We start from the raw sequence: 20,050 nt of genomic DNA on the forward strand, positions 1-20,050 counted from the left end.
TATATACATACGGTATATACACATATACATACATATACACATACATACATACATACATACATACACATATACATATACATACACACACAGTGTGTAAATTTGCACTTTTTTTGCCATTTTCTGAGACCCGTAGCATTCTCGTTTTTTGGGATCTGGGGTTCAGTGATGGCTTTTTGTTTGCGTCTTGAGCTGATGTTTTTAATTACACCATTTTTCGGTACAGACGATGTTTTGATTGCATGTTATTCATTTTAATGCAATGACCAAAAAAAAAACCCAAAACATAATTCTGAAGTTTTGTTTTTTTTTTTTTCCTTGCTATGTTGTGTACTGATCAAATTAATTGATTTTATATTTTGATAGATCAGGCATTTCTGAACATGGTGATACCAAATATGTGTATGTTTTTATTATTATTGTTTTATTTTCAATTGGGCAAAAGGGGGGTGGATTTGAACTTCAGTTTTGGGGGGGGGGGGTTCATATTTTTAAAACTTTTTTTTACATTTTTTATTGATCTTACTAGTCCCCCTAGGGGACTTTATGGCTACACACTCCAATCGCTTCTCCTGCTCAGAGTGAAGTTTTTCACCTATTCCGAAGCACTTAAGATAATTTTTTAGGACTCGTTTACATGTTGCATTCTTTCTGTGCATTTCTACTACAGTAAAGATACAGCATTTTACAATACTAACAAAGTGAGATTTCTGATAATTCATGCACATTCTGTTAATTTTTGTTTACAGATCTGAACCAGTTTTTTTTTCCAAATCTGCAGCATGTCAGCTCTTTTAGTATGCAGCTTTTTTTCACCCATTCAAAATGAATGAAAAAAAAAAATGAAAACAAAAATGCATGAAACACAAAGTGTGCATACTGCACATAGCACTTTTCCTGCCTGCAGAAATATCTGCTGCAAATACCAAACATATGCATATACCCTTAAATGTTTAATGGATCAGCACTAAAAAAACATTCCTTTTTTACAAAATCTTTCACCGATTGTAAACATTTATCCAACTTTATACACAGGTTGCCTCCAGTTTTGCTCTCTTTGCAAGGTGAGGCTTCTCTTCAATGCCCCTTCCTTCCATTTTGAGATTTGCAGAATCTGAATCTCTTTTGCAGTCAATATGGTGGTCAAAGACCCGATCTTTTGATTCTGATTTAGTTGGCGGACCAGTCCACACAGGAATTTTAAGATCTAGACTCTGCATTAACTGTGTCATTACTTCATCCACATATCCATGAATTCGCAGATCAGCATAACGATCCTAGGTAAAAATGGGGAATGGTCAAAATTATTATAAAGGAAAACAATCCAATTTACACTGCAGTTTGACTTGTATGGTTAATGACACACAAATGCACAAAAAACAAGACAAAAGTAGCTTTTGGCATATACTGCGTTCCATATATTAGTTTCAGAAATGCAGTATTGCAGGTAATAAGTATTGCAGTCCTTGTTATACAAAAAGTACAGAAATGTATACAAATTCACCTAATACTTAGTAGAGCATTATGACATGTCATCAAGCGTGTGAAAAGGGCTGGTACAACTCTAGCTGGTAAAACTAATCTCAAAATATGTGAGTTAAATTAACTGCAGTCAGAATTCTTAACATGTCTCTTGCAGGAGATCACAACTGACCCCATTTTGGAAATTGTACTCCCACGAAATACATCTATGGGGTGTAGTCAACAGTTCTACCCCACCAGTGTTTAACAGAATTTTTTTACACTGACGTAAAAATGAAAAAAGAAAAAAAAAATATTTTCCACTAAAATGTTGTTTTGGCCTCCAATTTTTAATTCTCACAAAAGGGAATTAAAATATTTGGGCACATGGCAGGGCTCGAAAGGGAGGAAGAGCCATTTGGATTTTTTAATAAAAATTTGGCTGAAATAGTTTGAGGTCACCATTTACAAAGCTCCTGAGGTGTCAGAACAGTAAAACCCCACAAACATTACTCCCATTTTGGGAATTATAACCCTCAGTGAATTCATATAGGAATACAGTAAGGATAGTTACCACACAAATGTTTCACCAATTCCTTTACCAATGAGCTACGTGATAATAAATTACACTAAATTTATTACATCAAAGCTATAGCACCAAGTGAGGAAGAAAGGATAAAACGTAACCTTTAATCAAATATTTAAACTGTGTACACAATACCTCAACCATAATAAAACCCAAATATTAACCATATCAAAAACACAAATTCCCTGTAATAAGGTGCACTGTGCAACAGATACCTACAGTGAATGGCATTTATAGCACATTACAGTTGAAAAAACAATGCAAGCTATAGCATGTGCCAATATTGCCACCCACAGAAGGTATAAATGCAATCAAAATTAACAATCAATCACCAAGCATATTAGTTCATGTCTGGGCCCATGAGGGGAAATGCATACAGTGGTAAAAATTAGTCTGCAATAGATAACCCCTCATTCAAAGGAAATACAAACATGGACAGAATAGGAAATATCTCACTCATCCAGGGGTTCATACGGTCCGTCACAGCAACATTTGTCAGGCAGAGTTGTAGTCAAGGACGGTCCAAATCTATTCCTCCTCACCGTCCCTATAGATGCCCCACATGCCTCCCGATGCGTTTTGTTCCTCCACAAGACTCATCAGCGGAAAAGGCATACACTCCTCATAGAAAGGGCTTATGCTGGTGTCCAGACACAGAGCACCAGACTGCTGTAGATAGCCGGCCCACACAAATGTACCTAGAATCAAACTAATTAAAGATTGTCATCAGAGAAAAGCAGGTGTTTAGTCATTAAGACTCCCCTGCTCCGTAACTCACGACAGAAGAGAGGGATGGAACGCACGCCGAGTCTTCCTTTCAAGTTATGCTGTGCATGTGTGCCATAGAGCCTGGCAGAATAAACAGAACGCTGCACCGCCCCCCATTAGCCTAGGTGACACCCCACTTTTGGGGTAAAGTCCACCGGAACACAGACAGTGGAACACACATCATCACAGTGGGTGGTACAATATTGCCATCATCATGAGACCTGAACAGTTTACATGGTAATCCGCGTCACCACACAGAGAGCCCTGCAACCGGGATACTTGTCACCTGGACCGCAGGCCCTGTACCGCATAGGATCTCAGATGATGTGCTGTCAACAATCTAACATGATGCAAACTACCACTATCAGTTTCCACGACCCCATCAAATACACTTTAAAAGAGGGGTTTACAGATTAAACCACACATTGTCAAGAATGCACAGTGGAGCAATCTAGATATTCTGCAACCTCACCCCTTACAAGGAATATATTAAATGCATATCATTAGGCAATACTACCTTGTTATCACTAGATATATATACCGTATTTTTCGCTTTATAAGACGCACCGGATTATAAGACGCACCCCAAATTTAGACATAAAAAAGGTAAAAAAAAAGAAAAATGGGGTCCGTCTTATACTCTGGTGTTCTCTTACCGGAGGGGGGCAGCAGTGGTGGTGAAGCAGGGTCACAGGAGGCACGGCGGATCAGTGGCAGCAGGGTCCGTGGTGGCAGGAGTCGTGGGGTCCGTGGTGGCGGCAGCAGCGGCGGCGGCGGGTGAGCCGTGCAGCAGGCCGGTGCAGTGAGTATCCGCGGTCCCGGTTCAGTGGTGGCAGCGGCGGCGACTGCTCAGTGGTGGCAGCGGCTGTGACGACTGCTCAGTGGTGGAGCAGACGGATGCGGTGTTTTCCCAGTGTGTCCGCGGTCCCGTTTCAAGTAATGGCGCCCGGAGCGACGCATGCGCAGATGGAGCTCTCATCCAAGGGCTCCATCTGCGCACGCGCTGACTCCCGGAGCAGCGCATGCGCAGATGGAGCGCTCATCCAAGAGCTCCACCGGCGCCATCATTTGAAAGTGGGAACGCGGACAACTGGTAACTTGCTGCACAGCCACCCGCCCCGCACGCACAGAGTGGCAGCCAGCAGGCTGCCCGCCCACCCTGCGTGCAAGCGGCTGGGTACCTGTGCTTGCGTGCGGTGGCAGCCGGGTACCCGTGGCTGTGTGCGTGCGGCAGCTGGGTGCTGTGTGCGGGCGGCACCTGGGTGCCTGTGTGAGGGCAGCAGCCGGGTGCCTGTGTGAGGGTGGCAGCCGGCTGCCGCCCGCACGGGCACCCGGCTGCCGCCCGCACACAGCCATGGGTACCTGGCTGCCACTGCCCGCAAGCACAGGTACCCGGCTGCCGACCCCACACAGCACTCGGCTGCTGCCCGCACACAGCCACGGGTACCCGGCTGCCACCGCACGCCAGCAGAGGTACCCGGCCGCTTGCATGCAGCCACAGGCACCCGATCGCCTCAGACAGGACCCCCCCCAGGTACCGCTATATAAGACGCACCCCCCATTTTCCTCCCAAATTTTTGGGAGGAAAAGTGCGTCTTATAAAGCGAAAAATACGGTAATTCTTTCCAAATGGTCCTCAACAAAGCACTTTCTCCATATTAAGATAGTAGTCTATTGTTACATATGGAAATTGATAGAATACTATCAATTTCAATTTAAAGAACTATGGTGAGCAGTGATGTGTTTCATGTGTTCTCATAAACTTGAGATATTCAACAACAAAAATAGTGTGAAAAGGGTGGGGTACCACATATGCCTTTCGCACTAGATACAGAGTAAGGGGCCCATATCATATTCGTCCTTAAGAAACTTTAATACAGATTTTTATGCAAATTGATGGAAAAAGGAAAATAAACCTTGACCAGAGATATTAGAATGTACCATTTGCCCTTATATAAAGTAGCCAAAATTTAGCTGCTCATTAAGGCCTTTTGGTGACATCGTATCCAATTTGAAGATCCACCTTGTCTCACGTTGGAAGACAAGGCGTTCTCAGTCCCCTCCTCTTACCACCATGCATATTATTCATATGTCGGGCCAATGATGTTTCCCTCTTGTGCTCTGTCACCCATGTGGGTCCCCTATATGCCTTCTAAATTCCCTTATGGTCTTTGCCACATATTCGCTACCGCAGATACATGTGGCCTTATAATGACCCTTTGGGAACAGCAGTTAATGAAGTGGCGTATGATGAACTCTTCCTGTGTGACATTCGATTTGAAGATTTTTGATGGGGAAACAGATATACAAGCCACACAGTTGCCGCATCTAAAGCATCCCTTTGTTTCCGATTTTAGCCATGTGTGTTGTTTGGGTGTAGTGAAATGGCTATGCACTAGTCTATCTTTAATCGATCTCCCATTTCTGTAGGTCACATGGGGATATTCACCAACCTTGGAATTAATGGCTTTATCCATCCTCAAGACGGACCAGTGTTTTTCCAAAATGTTTTTTTTACCTATTATGACCCATTTGAAAAGGTAGTGATGAAACGGATTGTTCAGTCACCCTTTTCCTTGGGAGTGGAAATCAAAAAGGTCAGATCTATTCATTACCCGTGTCTCCTAATAGGCCTTAATCAAAACTCTCTTGGGGTACCCACTTTCCAGAAATCTGCCTGTTTGAAAGACGTATCAGAGCAATTTCTCTGCATCCTGATGTATTGACCTTGCATTGTTTTTCAACTGTAATGTGATATAAGTGCCAATTCACTGCAGGTATCTGTTGCAGTGCACCTTATTGCAGGGCACCTTATTGCAGGGCATTTGTATTTTGTGGTTTTAGTATGGTTTAGGTGTGGTATACACAGATTACCTTTAATCATAAATATTTAAGCTAAGTTTCATCTTTTTTTCCTCACTTGGTGCTATAGCTTCGACTTTTGTGAGGTATTTCTGTCCAGGAACATTGCCCTCGGTGTACCTTGCTGTTATTTTTTTTTTTTTTTATTACATCAATTAGCAGATTTAGCTCAAAATTTTACATTTTTGCCATGGGAAATAAAAAAAGATTTTGCGGGAATAGTTTGAGGTTGTCTTTGTAGATTCCCTAAGGTGATGGCACAACAAAACTCCCCAAAAATTGACCAGAATGTTTATAATTACAACACTCAGGGGAATCATCTACTGGTGTATAGTGCTGGTCACCATTATTGACACTTCATTGTTTTCATAAATGGTATAATAGCTTCAGAAATAAATGGAAATTTACCAAAGTTATATACTCAGAACTTTTTAATTAGTGGTTCAAAGTAATACAACAATAAAACAATGTGCTGAAGTGCACATTTAGTGCTGGCTTTTTGTTTTTTCTTCATTGAATTGGTCGGTGGGTGACCTCCACCTTGCTATGCACCCCAATTTGGGATGTATTCCATCTGTCTAGATTTTGGCGGTTGGTGACTGTTCACATTAAGTCATCAGGCTTTGTCCACAGGCTATTTACTTCATGCAGCATTTGCTTGGACCTGTCCCGCCCACATCCATGACTCCGTCATGGGTACGGGATTGAAATAGACCAGGTGAGTGCTGCTAAGAGCAGTTCTACTGTTCATATGTGAGGCCGTATGGCACATTTTATAAAAATATTTTAGTGTAGGACTGCCTCAAATGAGATTTGCCGTGACGTGGCGAGGCAGCTCAAGAAATTGCAATTTTTTGCCAAAAATCTCAAAATTTTTATAATAAATACAGTTTGGAATGTTTAGTGCTGAAGTACACATTTAGTGCTGGCTTTTTGTTTTTTCAACAATAAAACAATGTACCGTATTTTTCGCTTTATAAGACGCACCGGAATATAAGACGCACCCCAAACTTAGACATAAAAAAGGTAAAAAAAAGAAAAATGGGGTCCGTCTTATACTCCGGTGTTCTCTTACCGGAGGGGGGCAGCAGTGGTGGTGAAGCGGGGTCACAGGAGGCACAGGTTGTGCTGGCAGGCGCGGCAGGTCAGTGGCAGCGGGGTCCGTGGTTGCAGGTGCCGTGGTTGCAGGCGCGGTGGCGTCCGCGGTGGCAGGATCCGTGGGGTCCGTGGTGGCGGCAGCAGCCGTGGCGTGTGAGCCGTGCAGCAGGCCGGTGCAGTGAGTGTCCGCGGTCCCGGTTCAGTGGTGGCAGCGGCGGCGGCAACTGCTCAGTGGTGGCAGCGGCAGGGACTGCTCAGTGGTGGCAGCGGCAGGGACTGCTCAGTGGTGGCGTGTGTCCGCGGTCCCGGTTCAGTGGTGGCAGCGGCGGCGGCGGCTCAGTGGTGGGAGCGGCGGCAACTGCTCAGTGGTGGCAGCGGCAGGGACTGCTCAGTGGTGGCGTGTGTCCGCGGTCCCGGTTCAGTGGTGGCAGCGGCGGCTCAGTAGTGGGAGCGGCGGCGACGGCTCAGTGGTGGAGTGTGTCCGCGGTCCCGATTCAAGTAATGGCGCCCGGAGCGACGCATGCGCAGATGGAGCTCTCATCCAAGGGCTCCATCTGCGCACGCGCTGACTCCCGGAGCAGCGCGTGCGCAGATGGAGCTCTCATCCAAGAGCTCCACCGGCGCCATCATTTGAAAGTGGGACCGCGGACAACTGGTAAGCTGCACAGCCGCCCGCCCCGCATGCACAGAGTGGCAGCCAGCAGGCTGCCCGCCCACCCCGCGTACAAGCCGCCGGGTACCTGTGCTTGCGTGCGGTGGCAGCCGGGTACCCATGGCTGTGTGCGGGCGGCAGATGGGTGACTGTGTGAGGGCGGCAGCCGAGTACCTGCACGGGCACCCGACTGCCGCTCGCACACAGCACCCGGCTGCCGCCCGCACACAGCCATGGGTACCCGTCTGCCACCGCATGCAAGCACAGGTACCTGGCTGCCGACCCCACACAGCACCCGCTGCCGCCCGTACACAGCCACGGGTACCCGGCTGCCGCTGCATGCAAGTACAGGTACCCGGGCGCTTGCATGCAGCCACAGGCACCCGCCCGATCGCCTCAGACAGGACCCCCCCCCCCCCGCTACCGCTTTATAAGACGCACCCCCCATTTTCCTCCCAAAATTTGGGGAGGAAAAGTGCGTCTTATAAAGCGAAAAATACGGTAAGTTGACATGTGGAAATTTCAAAGAAGAAACCAAATAAACAGCATGTGCTGCAATAGAGCCACTCCTAATTAATATTTGGCTGCATACCCTTTGGTATCATCTATAAGCGTCTTGCGCATCTCAGTTGGTAATTTCCACTCTCCCTTTGCAGTTTGTTCAAGCTCTTGAATTTTTGCCAGGTTCTTATTCCCAGTGGCAGATTTCAGCTCACCCCAAAAGATCCTCAATAGGATTGAGACTTATTAATGGCCATTTTAAAACAGTCCATCTTTTCTTTTTCAACCATTCCTGTGTACTTTTGGATGTGTGCTTTGTTGCTGGAGGACCCATGATCTTCAACTCAAACCAAGTTTCCTTACACTGGTTAAGACATTGCTCTAAAAGCTCTCCGATTTCATGATTCCTGTGACACGGTCAAGGTCTCCAGTGCTAGACGCAGCAAAGCAACCAAACAGCATTATGGATCCCTCCACCAGGCTTAATTGTTGATAGAGCGTTCTTTTTCTTATAAGCTTCACCGTCTATAATCAAACTGTTGCTTTGCATTGCCAAAAAAAGTCTATTTTTGTTTCATCTGTCCATAGAATATTTTCCCAGAAGGATTGTGGTTTGTCAAGGTACTCTTTGGCAAAGATCAGTCATTCCTTTTTATGTCTTTTCTTTAGCAAAGGTTTATTTCTTGGCCTTCGCCCATAATCTCTGCTTTGTTTAGTACAGGGTCTCAAACTCGGCTGGGTGTATGGGCCGCACAGAGGAAAAAAAATAATTTGGGGGGCCGCATTCTTTGCAGGACAAAGTGACTTTTTTTTGGTACCATATATAATATATTTTATTGTTTTTTTACACACCTTGGGATCACTGATTTTGAACATTTTCTTTTGTTCATTATAGCAAACGTGCACATTCTTTGTTTAAATATAAACTTTTTATATATATACACATATATATACACATATATATATATATATATATATATATATATATATATTATATATATATATATATATTATATATATATATTTTATTCCTTTCTTGTAACTAATAGTCTTACAATTAGCACTATACTAAAAGATGTTGGTCAAAATTTCTATAATGTTCCCCATATTGTTGTAATGTGCCCATCCTTGTCTCCTTGTAGTATTGTGCCCCATCCCACAGTAATGTGCCCATCCTTGTCCCCTTGTAGTATTGTACCCCATCCTAGTCCCCATCCCACAGTAATATGCTCATCCTTGTCCCCATCCTAAAGTAATGTCCCCAATCTATAGTAATGTGTCCATCCTTGTCCCCCATCTTATAGTAATGTTCCCCATCCTTGTCCCCGTGTAGCAATGTCCCTATCCTATACTACTGTCCCCATTCTATAGTAATGTGCCCAGCCTTTAGTAATGTGCCAACCTTGTCCCTACCCTATAATAATGTCCCCAGCATTATCCCTATTCTATAGTAATGTTTCCCATCCATGTCCCCTTGTCGTAATGTCCCTATCCTACAGTAATGTGCCTACCTTGTCCCCTTGTAGTAATGTCCCCATCCTATAGTACTGTGCCCACCTTGTCCCCATTCTATAGTAATGTGCCCATCCTAGTCCCTATCCTATAGTATCATAGTATCATAGTATCATAGTTTTAAGGTTGAAGGGAGACTCTAAGTCCATCTAGTTCAACCCGTAGCCTAACATGTTGATCCAGAGGAAGGCAAAAAACCCCAATGTGGCAAACAAGTTCCAATGGGGAAAAAATTTCATTCCTGACTCCACATCCGGCAATCAGACTAGTTCCCTGGATCAATACCCTGTCATAAAATCTAATATACATAACTGGTTATATTAAATTTTTCAAGAAAGGCATCCAGGCTCTGCTTAAATGTTAGTAGTGAATCACTCATTACAACATCATGCGGCAGAGAATTCCATAGTCTCACTGCTCGTACAGTAAAGAATCCTCGTCTGTGATTATGATTAAACCTTCTTTCCTCAAGACGTAGCGGATGCCCCCGTGTTCCAGTCGCAGGCCTAGGTGTAAATAGATCTTTGGAAAGGTCTCTGTACTGTCCCCTCATATATTTATACATTGTGATTAGATCTCCCCTAAGCCTTCGTTTTTCCAGACTAAATAACCCCAAGTTTAATAACCTGTCTTCGTATTGCAGCCCCCCCATTCCTCTAATAATCTTGGTCGCTCTTCTTTGCACCCTCTCCAGTTCCCCACCTTGTCCCTATCCTATAGTAATGTGCCCATCCTAGTCCCTATCCTATACTAATGTCCCCATCCTATAGTAATGTCCCCATACTATAGTAATAATGTCCCCATCCAATAGTATTGTGCCCATCCTTGTAATGTCCCAATCCTATAGTAATGTCCCCAGCCTTATCCCCATCCCATAGTAATGTGCGCACTTTGTCGCCATCCTGTAGTAATGGGTCAGCAGCTCCCCTCACCTTCAACAGCCGCGCCGGAGTGAAGCTGAGGGGAGTGGTCTGCGGCCCCAGATCCACAGTGATTGGACAGATCGGTCACAAGGCCGATCTCTCCAATCAGAGCTGGGGGCGGGTGAAACACAGGTCACCCAGCTCCAGCCAATGATCAGGGCTATAGCTGCACTGATCTTGGCTGGATTTCAATGTTTCAGCGATTTTCAATGGCTGAAACATTAGTGGCGGTGATTGGCTGAGCGTCGTTCGTCAGCCAGTCACAGCCTCCGTAGGTCCGGGGAGGAGACACCACCCCTCCTGAGGTCCCCTTCTCCCCGAATCTAAGGTATTTGCAGCGATCGTAGCCACTGGGGCTGCGATTTCGCCATGACGTGACGGGTCATTAAGTACCAGGGAGCCATAACGTACCCAGTACGTCATAGGTCGCTAAGGGGTTACGGTCCAACACACACACACACCATTCTTATCACCTGTCCCGCGCTGCCTCACATCTGCTTCGTGCAGCCCCCAGGCCCGTGCCACCGGTCACTATCGCAGCAGGTGCAGTGTCACTGTCAGTGATTTATGTGAGATGATTGTATTGCCGGCGCGAGAGCGCAGCGTCCCTGACTCAGAGCGCAGCACCAGCAACACATTCATCTGACAAAGTGCAGACAGTGGCTGCGGCCCCTGCACTGGCTGCGATAGTGAACAGGGGCACGGGCCTGGGGGCCACACGAACTACCCTGATGGGCCGCATGCGGCCCGCGTGTTTGAGACCCCTGGTGTAGTGTATGGCGTATGGTACTTTTTGAAACCATGACTCCAGACTATTCCAAGTTGGCTTTCAGGTCTTTGGATGTTTGAAGTGGTGTTTATTTTGCCATTTGCCTCAACCTTTGAAGACATCTCATAAATTGTCCTCTTTCTACCGTGTCCAGGGAGGTTCTTGATGTTTCCATGCTTGGCAAACCTCTTAACATTGCGCACTGTTGAAACTGGGATACCAAGGTCTTTGGAGATGGCCTTATACCCTTTGGAAGTCGTGTGTTTGCTAATAGCAGTTTTGATGTCCTCAGACAGCTCCTTTGTTTTCATCACTGTGACAAAGTAATAAGACCTACCATATGGCTTTTTAAAACTCTGAAGTAATCATTCATTGGCTAATTAAAGTCCCATGGGCACCAACAATTTATCACAGGTGATTCTCATTTGTGATTTACCACAAGCGAGTCAAAATGTGTTTCCATACTAATTTAATGTAAAGAATGTTAACACTAGTGTCACAGCATGCTTTAGGTTTTTAGATTTTCCCGCCCATTGTTTTTTGTTTTAAAATTGTTGTTTATCATTTGCACTTTTGAATTTAACACAGATACTCTATACAAAAAAGCTGTTTCACTTGATTCATTTTTTCAGGAGATATTCCAAATATGTACTTAAAGTTCATGGGTGCCAATAATAATGAGCAGGACTGTAATTATCATATTGCCGCCACTGGCATTTTCCAAAAATTAGCACACATTGGCCAGATTCAACAAAACATTTACACCAGAAAAATCAAAAGAGCATGCATAGTGTAGAGGCTTTCATGCTTTTTTTTTGTCCAGTTCCGACAAAGTGGGAAGATCTGGGGCAGTATGGGAGCGTGTTGACCTCTGCTCATCAAATTCATAACGAGCGGTGGCGTTACTTATGCCTTATGCCACTTAACTGGAGTAAGACTTGTGGCAAGGCACACATGGTAGTGCACGCCACTTTGTGTGTCACCATGATTCGTTAAGGAGCCTTTTAACCCCTTAAGGACGGAGCCAGTTTTGTCCTTAATGCCCAGGCCATTTTTTGCAATTCTGACCAGTGTCACTTTATGAGGATATAACTCTGGAACGCTTCAACGGATCCCGGTGATTCTGACATTGTTTTTTCGTGACATATTGTACTTCATGATAGTTATAAATTTAGAACGATATTTTTTGCTTTTATTTGTGAAAAAAATCGGAAATTTGATGAAAAGTTTGAAAATTTTGCAATTTTCAAACTTTTAATTTTTATGCCCTTAACCCAGAGAGTTATGTCACACAAAACAGTTAATAAATAACATTTCCCACATGTCTGCTTTACATTAGCACAATTTCTGAAACAAAATGTTTTGGGGTTAGGAAGTTAGAAGGGGTCAAAGTTCATCTGCAATTTCCCATTTTTTCAACAAAATTCACAAAACCATTTTTTTAGGGACCACATCACATTTGAAGTGACTTTGAGAGGCCCAGGTGACAGAAAATACCCAAACGTGACACCATTCTCAAAACAGCACCCCTCAAAGTACTCAAAACCACATCCAAGAAGTTTATTAACCCTTCAGGTGCTTCACAGGAACTAAAGCAAAGTGGAATGAAAAAAAGCAAAAAATAAAAATTTTACCTAAAATGTTGCTCTACCCCAAATTTATTCACTTTTAGAAGAAATAACACAACAAAATGAACCCCAAAACTTGTTACCCACTTTCTTATGAACGCGCCAACACCCCACATGTGGTCAGAAACCTTTGTTTGGACAAATGGGAGGGCTCGGAACAGGAGCAGCAATATTTGAATTTTGGAAAGCAAATTTGGCTGAAATAGATTGCGGGCACCATTTTGCATTTACAGGTCCGCTAAGGTACCTAAACAGAAGAAACCCCTCACAAGTGACGCCATTTTGGAAAGTGGACCCCTCAAGGCTTCTATCTAGGGGTATAGTGAGCATTTTGGATCCACAGGTACTTCACAGATTTTGATAACGTTACATTGTCACATTGAAAATTTTCATTTTTTTCTAAAAAATGTTGCTTTAGCATCAATTTTTTCACTTTTTCAAGAGGTAATTCCAAAAACTTCACCCCAATGTTTGTTACCCACTTTTTTATGAGCGCGGTGATACCCCACATGTGGCCAAAAACCTTTGTTTGGATAAATGGGAGGGCTTGGAATGGAAAGAGCACCATTTGAATTCTGGAAAAGTTGAAGTAAATTGCGCGCACCATGTCACATTAGCAGGGTCCCTTGGGTACCTATACATCAGAAACCCCCCACAAGTGACCTCATTTTGGAAACTAGACCCCTCAAGGATTTTATTCAGGAGTATAGTAAGCATTTTGAATCCACAGGTACTTCACAAAAATGTTGCTAGTACACAGTGTCAGCCTTCCTGCAGAGATGTGAGTGTTGTCCACGGGAGAACGCAGCTGCCCATGCCCACGATTTGGGTTCAGGCTGCTGTGGACTTTGGCTCTATTCTACCTGCAGAAAACACTCATCTCCGCAGCATAAATTGACATGCTGAGGCTCGGGAAGCTGCGCCACAGGTCGGTTTATGCTGCAGAGAAAAGAAACACAGTGGGCACGGGATTTCTAAAAATCCTTCCACTGTGCTTCTACTGCACAACGCAGCGTTATGGACGCAGGGAAAACACTCTGCGCCCAAAACGCTGCAAACCCTGATTGTGGGCACACAGCGTAAAATGCTACAATGGATGAATGGATAGATGTCAAACATATATATAATGTCCACCCCCCTCTGCAGATTCTAAGCTGGCGCCCTTTAGTGCCTTTCATGTGACACTAAAGGGTGCCTAGCCTTGTATTTAGCCCAAAAGAAAAAAAAATAATTAAAATAAATGACGTGGGGTCCCCCCTATTTTTGATAGCCAGCTAGGGTAAAGCAGACAGCTGTAGCCTGCAAACCACAGCTGACAGCTTCATCTTGTCTGGTGATCAATTTGGAGGGCTCCCGAAGCTGTTTTTTTTTTTTTAATTATTTATAAATAAATAATTAAAAAAAGAAAACAAACGTGGGGTCCCCCCAAATTAGATCACCAGCCAAGGTGAAGCTGACAGCTGGGGTCTGGTATTCTCAGGATGGGAAGAGCCATGGTTATTGGACTCTTCCCAGCCTAAAAATAGCAGGCCGCAGCCGCCCCAGAAATGGCGCATCCATTAGATGCGCCAATTCTGGCGCTTCGCCCCAGCTCATCCCGCGCCCTGGTGCGTTGGCTAACGGGGTAATAAATGGGGTTGATACCAGATGTGTAATGTCACCTGGCATCAAGCCCAGCAATTAGTTATGTCACGGCGTCTATCAGATACCCGACATAACTAATTGACAGTAATAAAAAAAAAAATTGACAACAAAAAAAAATTTATTTGAAAAAACACTCCCCAAAAACATTCCCTGATTGACCAATTTATTGAAAAGAAAAAAAAAAAAAAATCCGCTGTAATCCATTTGGACGTCCCACGTCGATTCTGGACCTTCTAGAATATGGGGGACACGTTCAGGGAACGTATCCCCCATTTTCTAGGTGTGCAGACCCTCCATTTGAGGAGAGTGGGTGCAAAGAATCTGCACCCACCCTCCCCGGGTCACAGCTGCAGACTCTGTGCAGCAGCAGCAGCAGCGTCCTGAACACAGGAAGCTGTCAGCTGCTCTGCTCATGTGACCGGCGTCTGCTGTGAAGGAGCCGGAGGAGGGGGCCGCGGGGGATCAGCGCTCCGACAGGTATGTATGACACCGGGGGACACCGGGGGAAATAGGGGGGGATCCGGCAGGGCCTAGGGAGCAGGTTTCTGTCGCATGTGTGATGGCACATGCGACAGAAACCATAGGAACAGTGTAAATGCGGCCGGCGCGCTGCTGTGCTCGCCGGTGCGCGCGGCCATCTTGGATTTTGGGGGGGGCACTTTGGGGATACCGAGGGGACCGGAGGGAACCGAGAAAGAGATTTATCTCCCATCTGACATGTTTGATCATGCCAGATGGGAGATAAATTATTTTTTATCGGCGCGGTCATTTACTATAACTTGATGATCGGTATACTATTATTATTATTATTATTATTTATTATTATAGCGCCATTTATTCCATGGCGCTTTACAAGTGAAAGAGTGTATACGTACAACAATCATTAACAGTACAAGACAGACTGGTATAGGAGGAGAGAGGACCCTGCCCGCGAGGGCTCACAGTCTACAGGGAACGGGTGATGGTACAGTAGGTGAGGACAGAGCTGGTTGCGCAGTGGTCTACTGGGCTGAGGGCTATTGTAGGTTGTAGGCTTGTTGGAAGAGGTGGGTCTTGAGGTTCCTCTTGAAGCTTTCCACGGTAGTGGAGAGTCTGATGTGCTGAGGTAGAGCGTTCCAGAGTATGGGGGATGCACGGGAGAAATCTTGTACACGATTGTGGGAAGAGGAGATAAGAGAGGAGCAGAGAAGGAGATCTTGTGAGGATCTAAGGTTGCGTGCAGGTAGGTACTAGGAGACTAGGTCACAGATGTAGGGAGGAGACAGGTTGTGCATGGCTTTGTATGTCATGGTTAATGTTTTGAACTGGAGTCGTTGGGCGATGGGAAGCCAGTGAAGGGATTGGCAGAGTGGCGAGGCTGGGGAGTAGCGAGGGGAGAGGTGGATTAAGCGGGCTGCAGAGTTTAGGATAGATTGGAGGGGTGCAAGAGTGTTGGAAGGGAGGCCAGAGAGCAGGAGGTTGCAGTAGTCGAGGCGGGAGATGATGAGGGCATGCACTAATGTTTTTGAAGATATACCGGTCATCAGGTGAGCGGGGACCGGAAAAACCGGCCCGAATCATGATCTCCAGGGTCTCAGCTACCCCCGGTAGCTGAAACCCCGGAGATTTTCTGACGCTGGGGGGCGCTAGATCCTTTTTTCTGGCCGCCGTTTTAAAACGGCAGAAAGGAATAAGTACCCTTTTTTGGTGCCGTTTTAAAACGTAACGCGGTCGTAATGGGGTTAATCGAATGCTTTGCCTTGCACAGAAAAACAAAAGCATAAAAACATCAGCTCACCGAGTGGGGACATTTCTTAAAATAGGGTTCGGTGTATGGCAGCTTCAGCTTAATGTCTGGGTGTGTGAGACATGAAGAAAGAGAATAACATTCCAGCAACCACAAAAAAAAAAAAAAAAAAAAAAAAAAAAAAAAGAGTAGACTAAAACATCACAATTATTTAAGTATATAAAAATTGATAGAGAATATTAAGGCTACATGCGCATGCTGTTTCAATTTTTGCAGTGTATTTTGGTGCAGTTTTCTTGTCAGAAAGTTCTCACTTTTGACTTCTCAGCAAAGTCTATGTGAATTCAGATTTTCTGTGCACACATTGCAGTTTTTTTGTTTGCAGTTTATTTGGTAGAAACTTCTCACAAATAAACGATAGCATGTTCATTCTTTTTTCCTTTTATCCCTGCGTTTCTCACTAGTGATGGGAGGACTTGCAAATTAATCCCCCATTGACTCGGGGGGGTAATTGATCCCTGGTATCTGGCCAGATGCTGGTCCCTGTATAATCTATGGGGACCAGAATCCGGCACAAAGGGGTAGGAACAAGCGCTTCACTTAGAGTCACTGGCGCAGCTGTACGCTCCCACAGCCTCTCCTTCTTCTAGGGCCGCTTAGTCTCATGCATATTCACTTATTCACTGCATCCCCTGCCCACCGGCATACGTGATTGGTTAGTCAGACACGCCACCACGCTGGATGATACTTGTCTGACACTTCCAATCACAGTCGCCGATAAGTGGGTCTATATTGTACAGTAAAATAAATAAATATAATTATTTGACTTTGGCTATTCCCACATTATGATACCCAGCACTGTAAAAACCCGCAGCCCCCAGCCGTGCGCTTATCTTGGCTGTGTATCAAAATAGGAGGAACCGCATGTGCCTTTTTTTCACCATTTTTTTAAATAAATAATTTTAAAAAATGGCATGCGGTCCCCCCATATCTTGAAACCCACCCGAGATATAGCCAGACACCTTGAGGCTAGTATTCTCAGTATACAGAGATTGGACCCCACAAGCCTAAAAACATTAGCCTGCAGTCGCCCAGGATTATTGAATCAATTGGATGCGACAACCCCAGCACTTTGCCACTACACTAGTGCAGTCAGAAAGACTCGGGTAATCGGGGTAATAAGGGGTTAATGTCAGCTCACAGCTGCCACTAAGCCCTAGATTTGTAATGGTAGGCGCCTATGAGACCCCCATCACTAACCCCTTTATTAACCTCAAAAACACCCAGGTCCAATGTAATCCACATGAAATCCCACAATTCCAGCTCTGCTACATCGGAATTCACACCGAGCGACCATAAAACATGACCACCCACTGTGAGGTTCAGGTAGAGGCTGGGTGAGTCGCGCAATGAGCGGTGAAGTCACTTAAGTTAGCCGCGGCCACAGCTGGAGGTTCCCTAGGTCTTCCACCTGTGACTGCAGGTAACCTGAACTCAGGGGACCTCAATGAACACAGGTAAGGTCACTGAAGTCAAGTTACCTGCGGTCACAGGTGAAATACCGTCGGAACCGCTGATCGCTGCTCAGTCTCTGCCTGAGTTTACAGCGTGCAGTCATGTACCATAATCACACTCTGATTCAGATGTAGCATAGCTGAATTGTCATGGGACCTTGTATGGATTACGGCGGACCTGCTGGGGTGTTTTGGGGGTTAATAAAGTTGTGAAAGAGGGTGTTTTTTGTATTTTATTTCAAATAAAAGATTTTTTGGGTGTTTGTTTATTTCTTTTAAATTTACAGATTAATGATGGGGTGGGGTCTTATAGACACCTCCCATTACTAATCTAGCGCTTAGTAGCAGCTGTGAGCTGACATTAGCCCGTTATTACCCCGATTGCCCTGGTGCGATGGCAATCGGGAAGATCTGGGATGTGGCAATCCTGGGCGGCTACAGGCTACTATTTTTAGGCTGGGGGGCCGCAATAAGCAAGGGTCTCCCCAGCCTTAGATTACCCCAGCCACCAGCTATCGGGCTTTATCTTGGCTGGGTATAAAAATTGAGGAAACCGCATGCTGGTTTTTAAAATGTATTTATTTTAAAAAAAACTGCATGCGGTTCCTTATATTTTGATACACAGCCAAGATAAGCGCACGGCTGGGGGCTGCAGCCTGTATGTTTTATCTGTGCTTGGTATCATAATATGGGAAGCTCTACATCAACTTTTTTTCATTATTTTTACTATATGCTATAGACCCGCAGACCGAGTCTGTGATTGGAAAAGTCAGACAGGCTGTCCCACAGGCTGGGGGCACTGTGACTGCAACCAATCACAGATGCTGCTGGGCGTGGGAAAGTAAATATGCATGAGTCTAATGAGCGTCCCTAGAAGAAAAATGAGAGGCCGCAGGAAAAGTTACAGGTACACGGAGACTTGGTAAGTATAGCGCACTCGCTTTATTATTATTTTTTCTTTATTTTTACTTTGTTTTTGTTATTTCCAGAGTGCCCAATCCGGATCAATACCCGGAATTCACTGAGAATTCCAGCCCGGGCCCAGCACCAGCGGTTTTTTTTTTTTTTTACATTTCCAGGCTCTGTGGTGCAGTTTTGATGTCTCAAAAGGTGCAGTTTTTTGGTGACATTTAGCCTAAAAATACTTACAGAAAAATGAGACAACGGGTCTATGCGTTTCGAGATAACCATCTGTTCATCAAGACTATGTTGTGGAAAGCCCTTTAAAAAGGGCATCTATCTGCGCAATTTTGTTATGTAATCTGAAGACAGCATGCTGTATGGGTTAACACAAATAATTCAGTAATGTTTCTCTTATGTCAAAGTGTGTTGTTGTTTACTTGCAATGTTTGTTTTAGCACTAGACCACCACCGATCAAAGGCTGGAGCTACGCAACGGTGGCATCACCAGCCCTAGCACCGATTGGAGCATTCGGACTATGACGTCCAATCGCACAAATCAGTGAGCAAAGATGTGGTCTGACCTCTCAGTAACCACTCTGCTCCGCCTAATTCTAGCTTAGAGACACAAGTAGAGCGGTCACTGTGCTGCTCTGCTGCTGGATTTGCTGAGATTTGTGTTGCAGACGATTTTACCCTGTGCCACCACATGTGCTGCTACTGACTGAAGAAAGATCTTCCTGTGTACAGCTTATTAAAGTCCACACCAATCCCTCTTTCCCCCTTCCCTCCTCTCCCTAACCCCTTCCCATCCTCATCCTTCAGGCACAGAGTACAGATGATCACTGATCAGTAATTGATCGCTCAATTTTTGGCAGTATTTTCTGTTGCACGCAGCCTTTCGAAATGTGGACTAGACAGCCCAGCCGGTAAACTAAATGAGCAAAATATTCAGTCTATACTGCAAAAGGAGGATCCTGCCCTAATAAAGGAAAGGCCAAGATTCCACGCTGGAATGTAGAAGAGCCCAGCCGGTAAACTAAATGAGCAAAATATTCAGTCCATACTGCAAAAGGAGGATCCTGCCCTAATAAAGGAAAGACCAAGATTCCACGCTGGAATGTAGAAGAGCCCAGATGTCTGTTATGAACAGTCCCCTAGAGGGGGAAGCTCTAGTGTCGGCATTAGGCTTTTTGGGAGACCATCAGAGGTGTAAGATCTCCAAATGCCCTGGAAGTCGATCGTCTGATCGACTTTCATCACCACTAGTGATGAGACAATATTACCATGCTTGGGTCTCTTAACGGGCAGTTGGATGGGGTTTGACTCGTGTACTGAGTATAATGGACGTCAATAGAGAACTCAAGCATTCTTCTGGAAGATTTTGCGGAAAAATGCTCGAGTTCCCCATGGACTTCCATAATGCTCGCTACACGAGTTGAGCCATGTCTGAGCATCCAACTCCTTGATACGAGTACTGAGCACCCGCGCATGACAGTGTTTGCTCAT

The 20,050-nt window shown here is 45.0% G+C and overlaps 1 protein-coding gene across 1 annotated transcript in view; it reads right to left on the reverse strand.

The window, feature by feature from the left end:
- Positions 1-937: 937 nt before the first annotated feature.
- SIRT6 (sirtuin 6) overlaps positions 938-20,050 on the reverse strand; it is an 86,794-nt gene continuing 67,681 nt past the window's right edge. The window contains exon 8 of the mRNA XM_075337862.1: positions 938-1,274. Within this exon, the coding sequence (XP_075193977.1) occupies positions 1,023-1,274 (252 nt within the window). The 3' untranslated portion in view covers positions 938-1,022. The remainder of the gene's footprint in view (positions 1,275-20,050) is intronic.

This window comes from Anomaloglossus baeobatrachus, chromosome 1, assembly GCF_048569485.1.
Source record: "Anomaloglossus baeobatrachus isolate aAnoBae1 chromosome 1, aAnoBae1.hap1, whole genome shotgun sequence".
Classification (NCBI taxonomy): Eukaryota; Metazoa; Chordata; class Amphibia; order Anura; family Aromobatidae; genus Anomaloglossus; species Anomaloglossus baeobatrachus.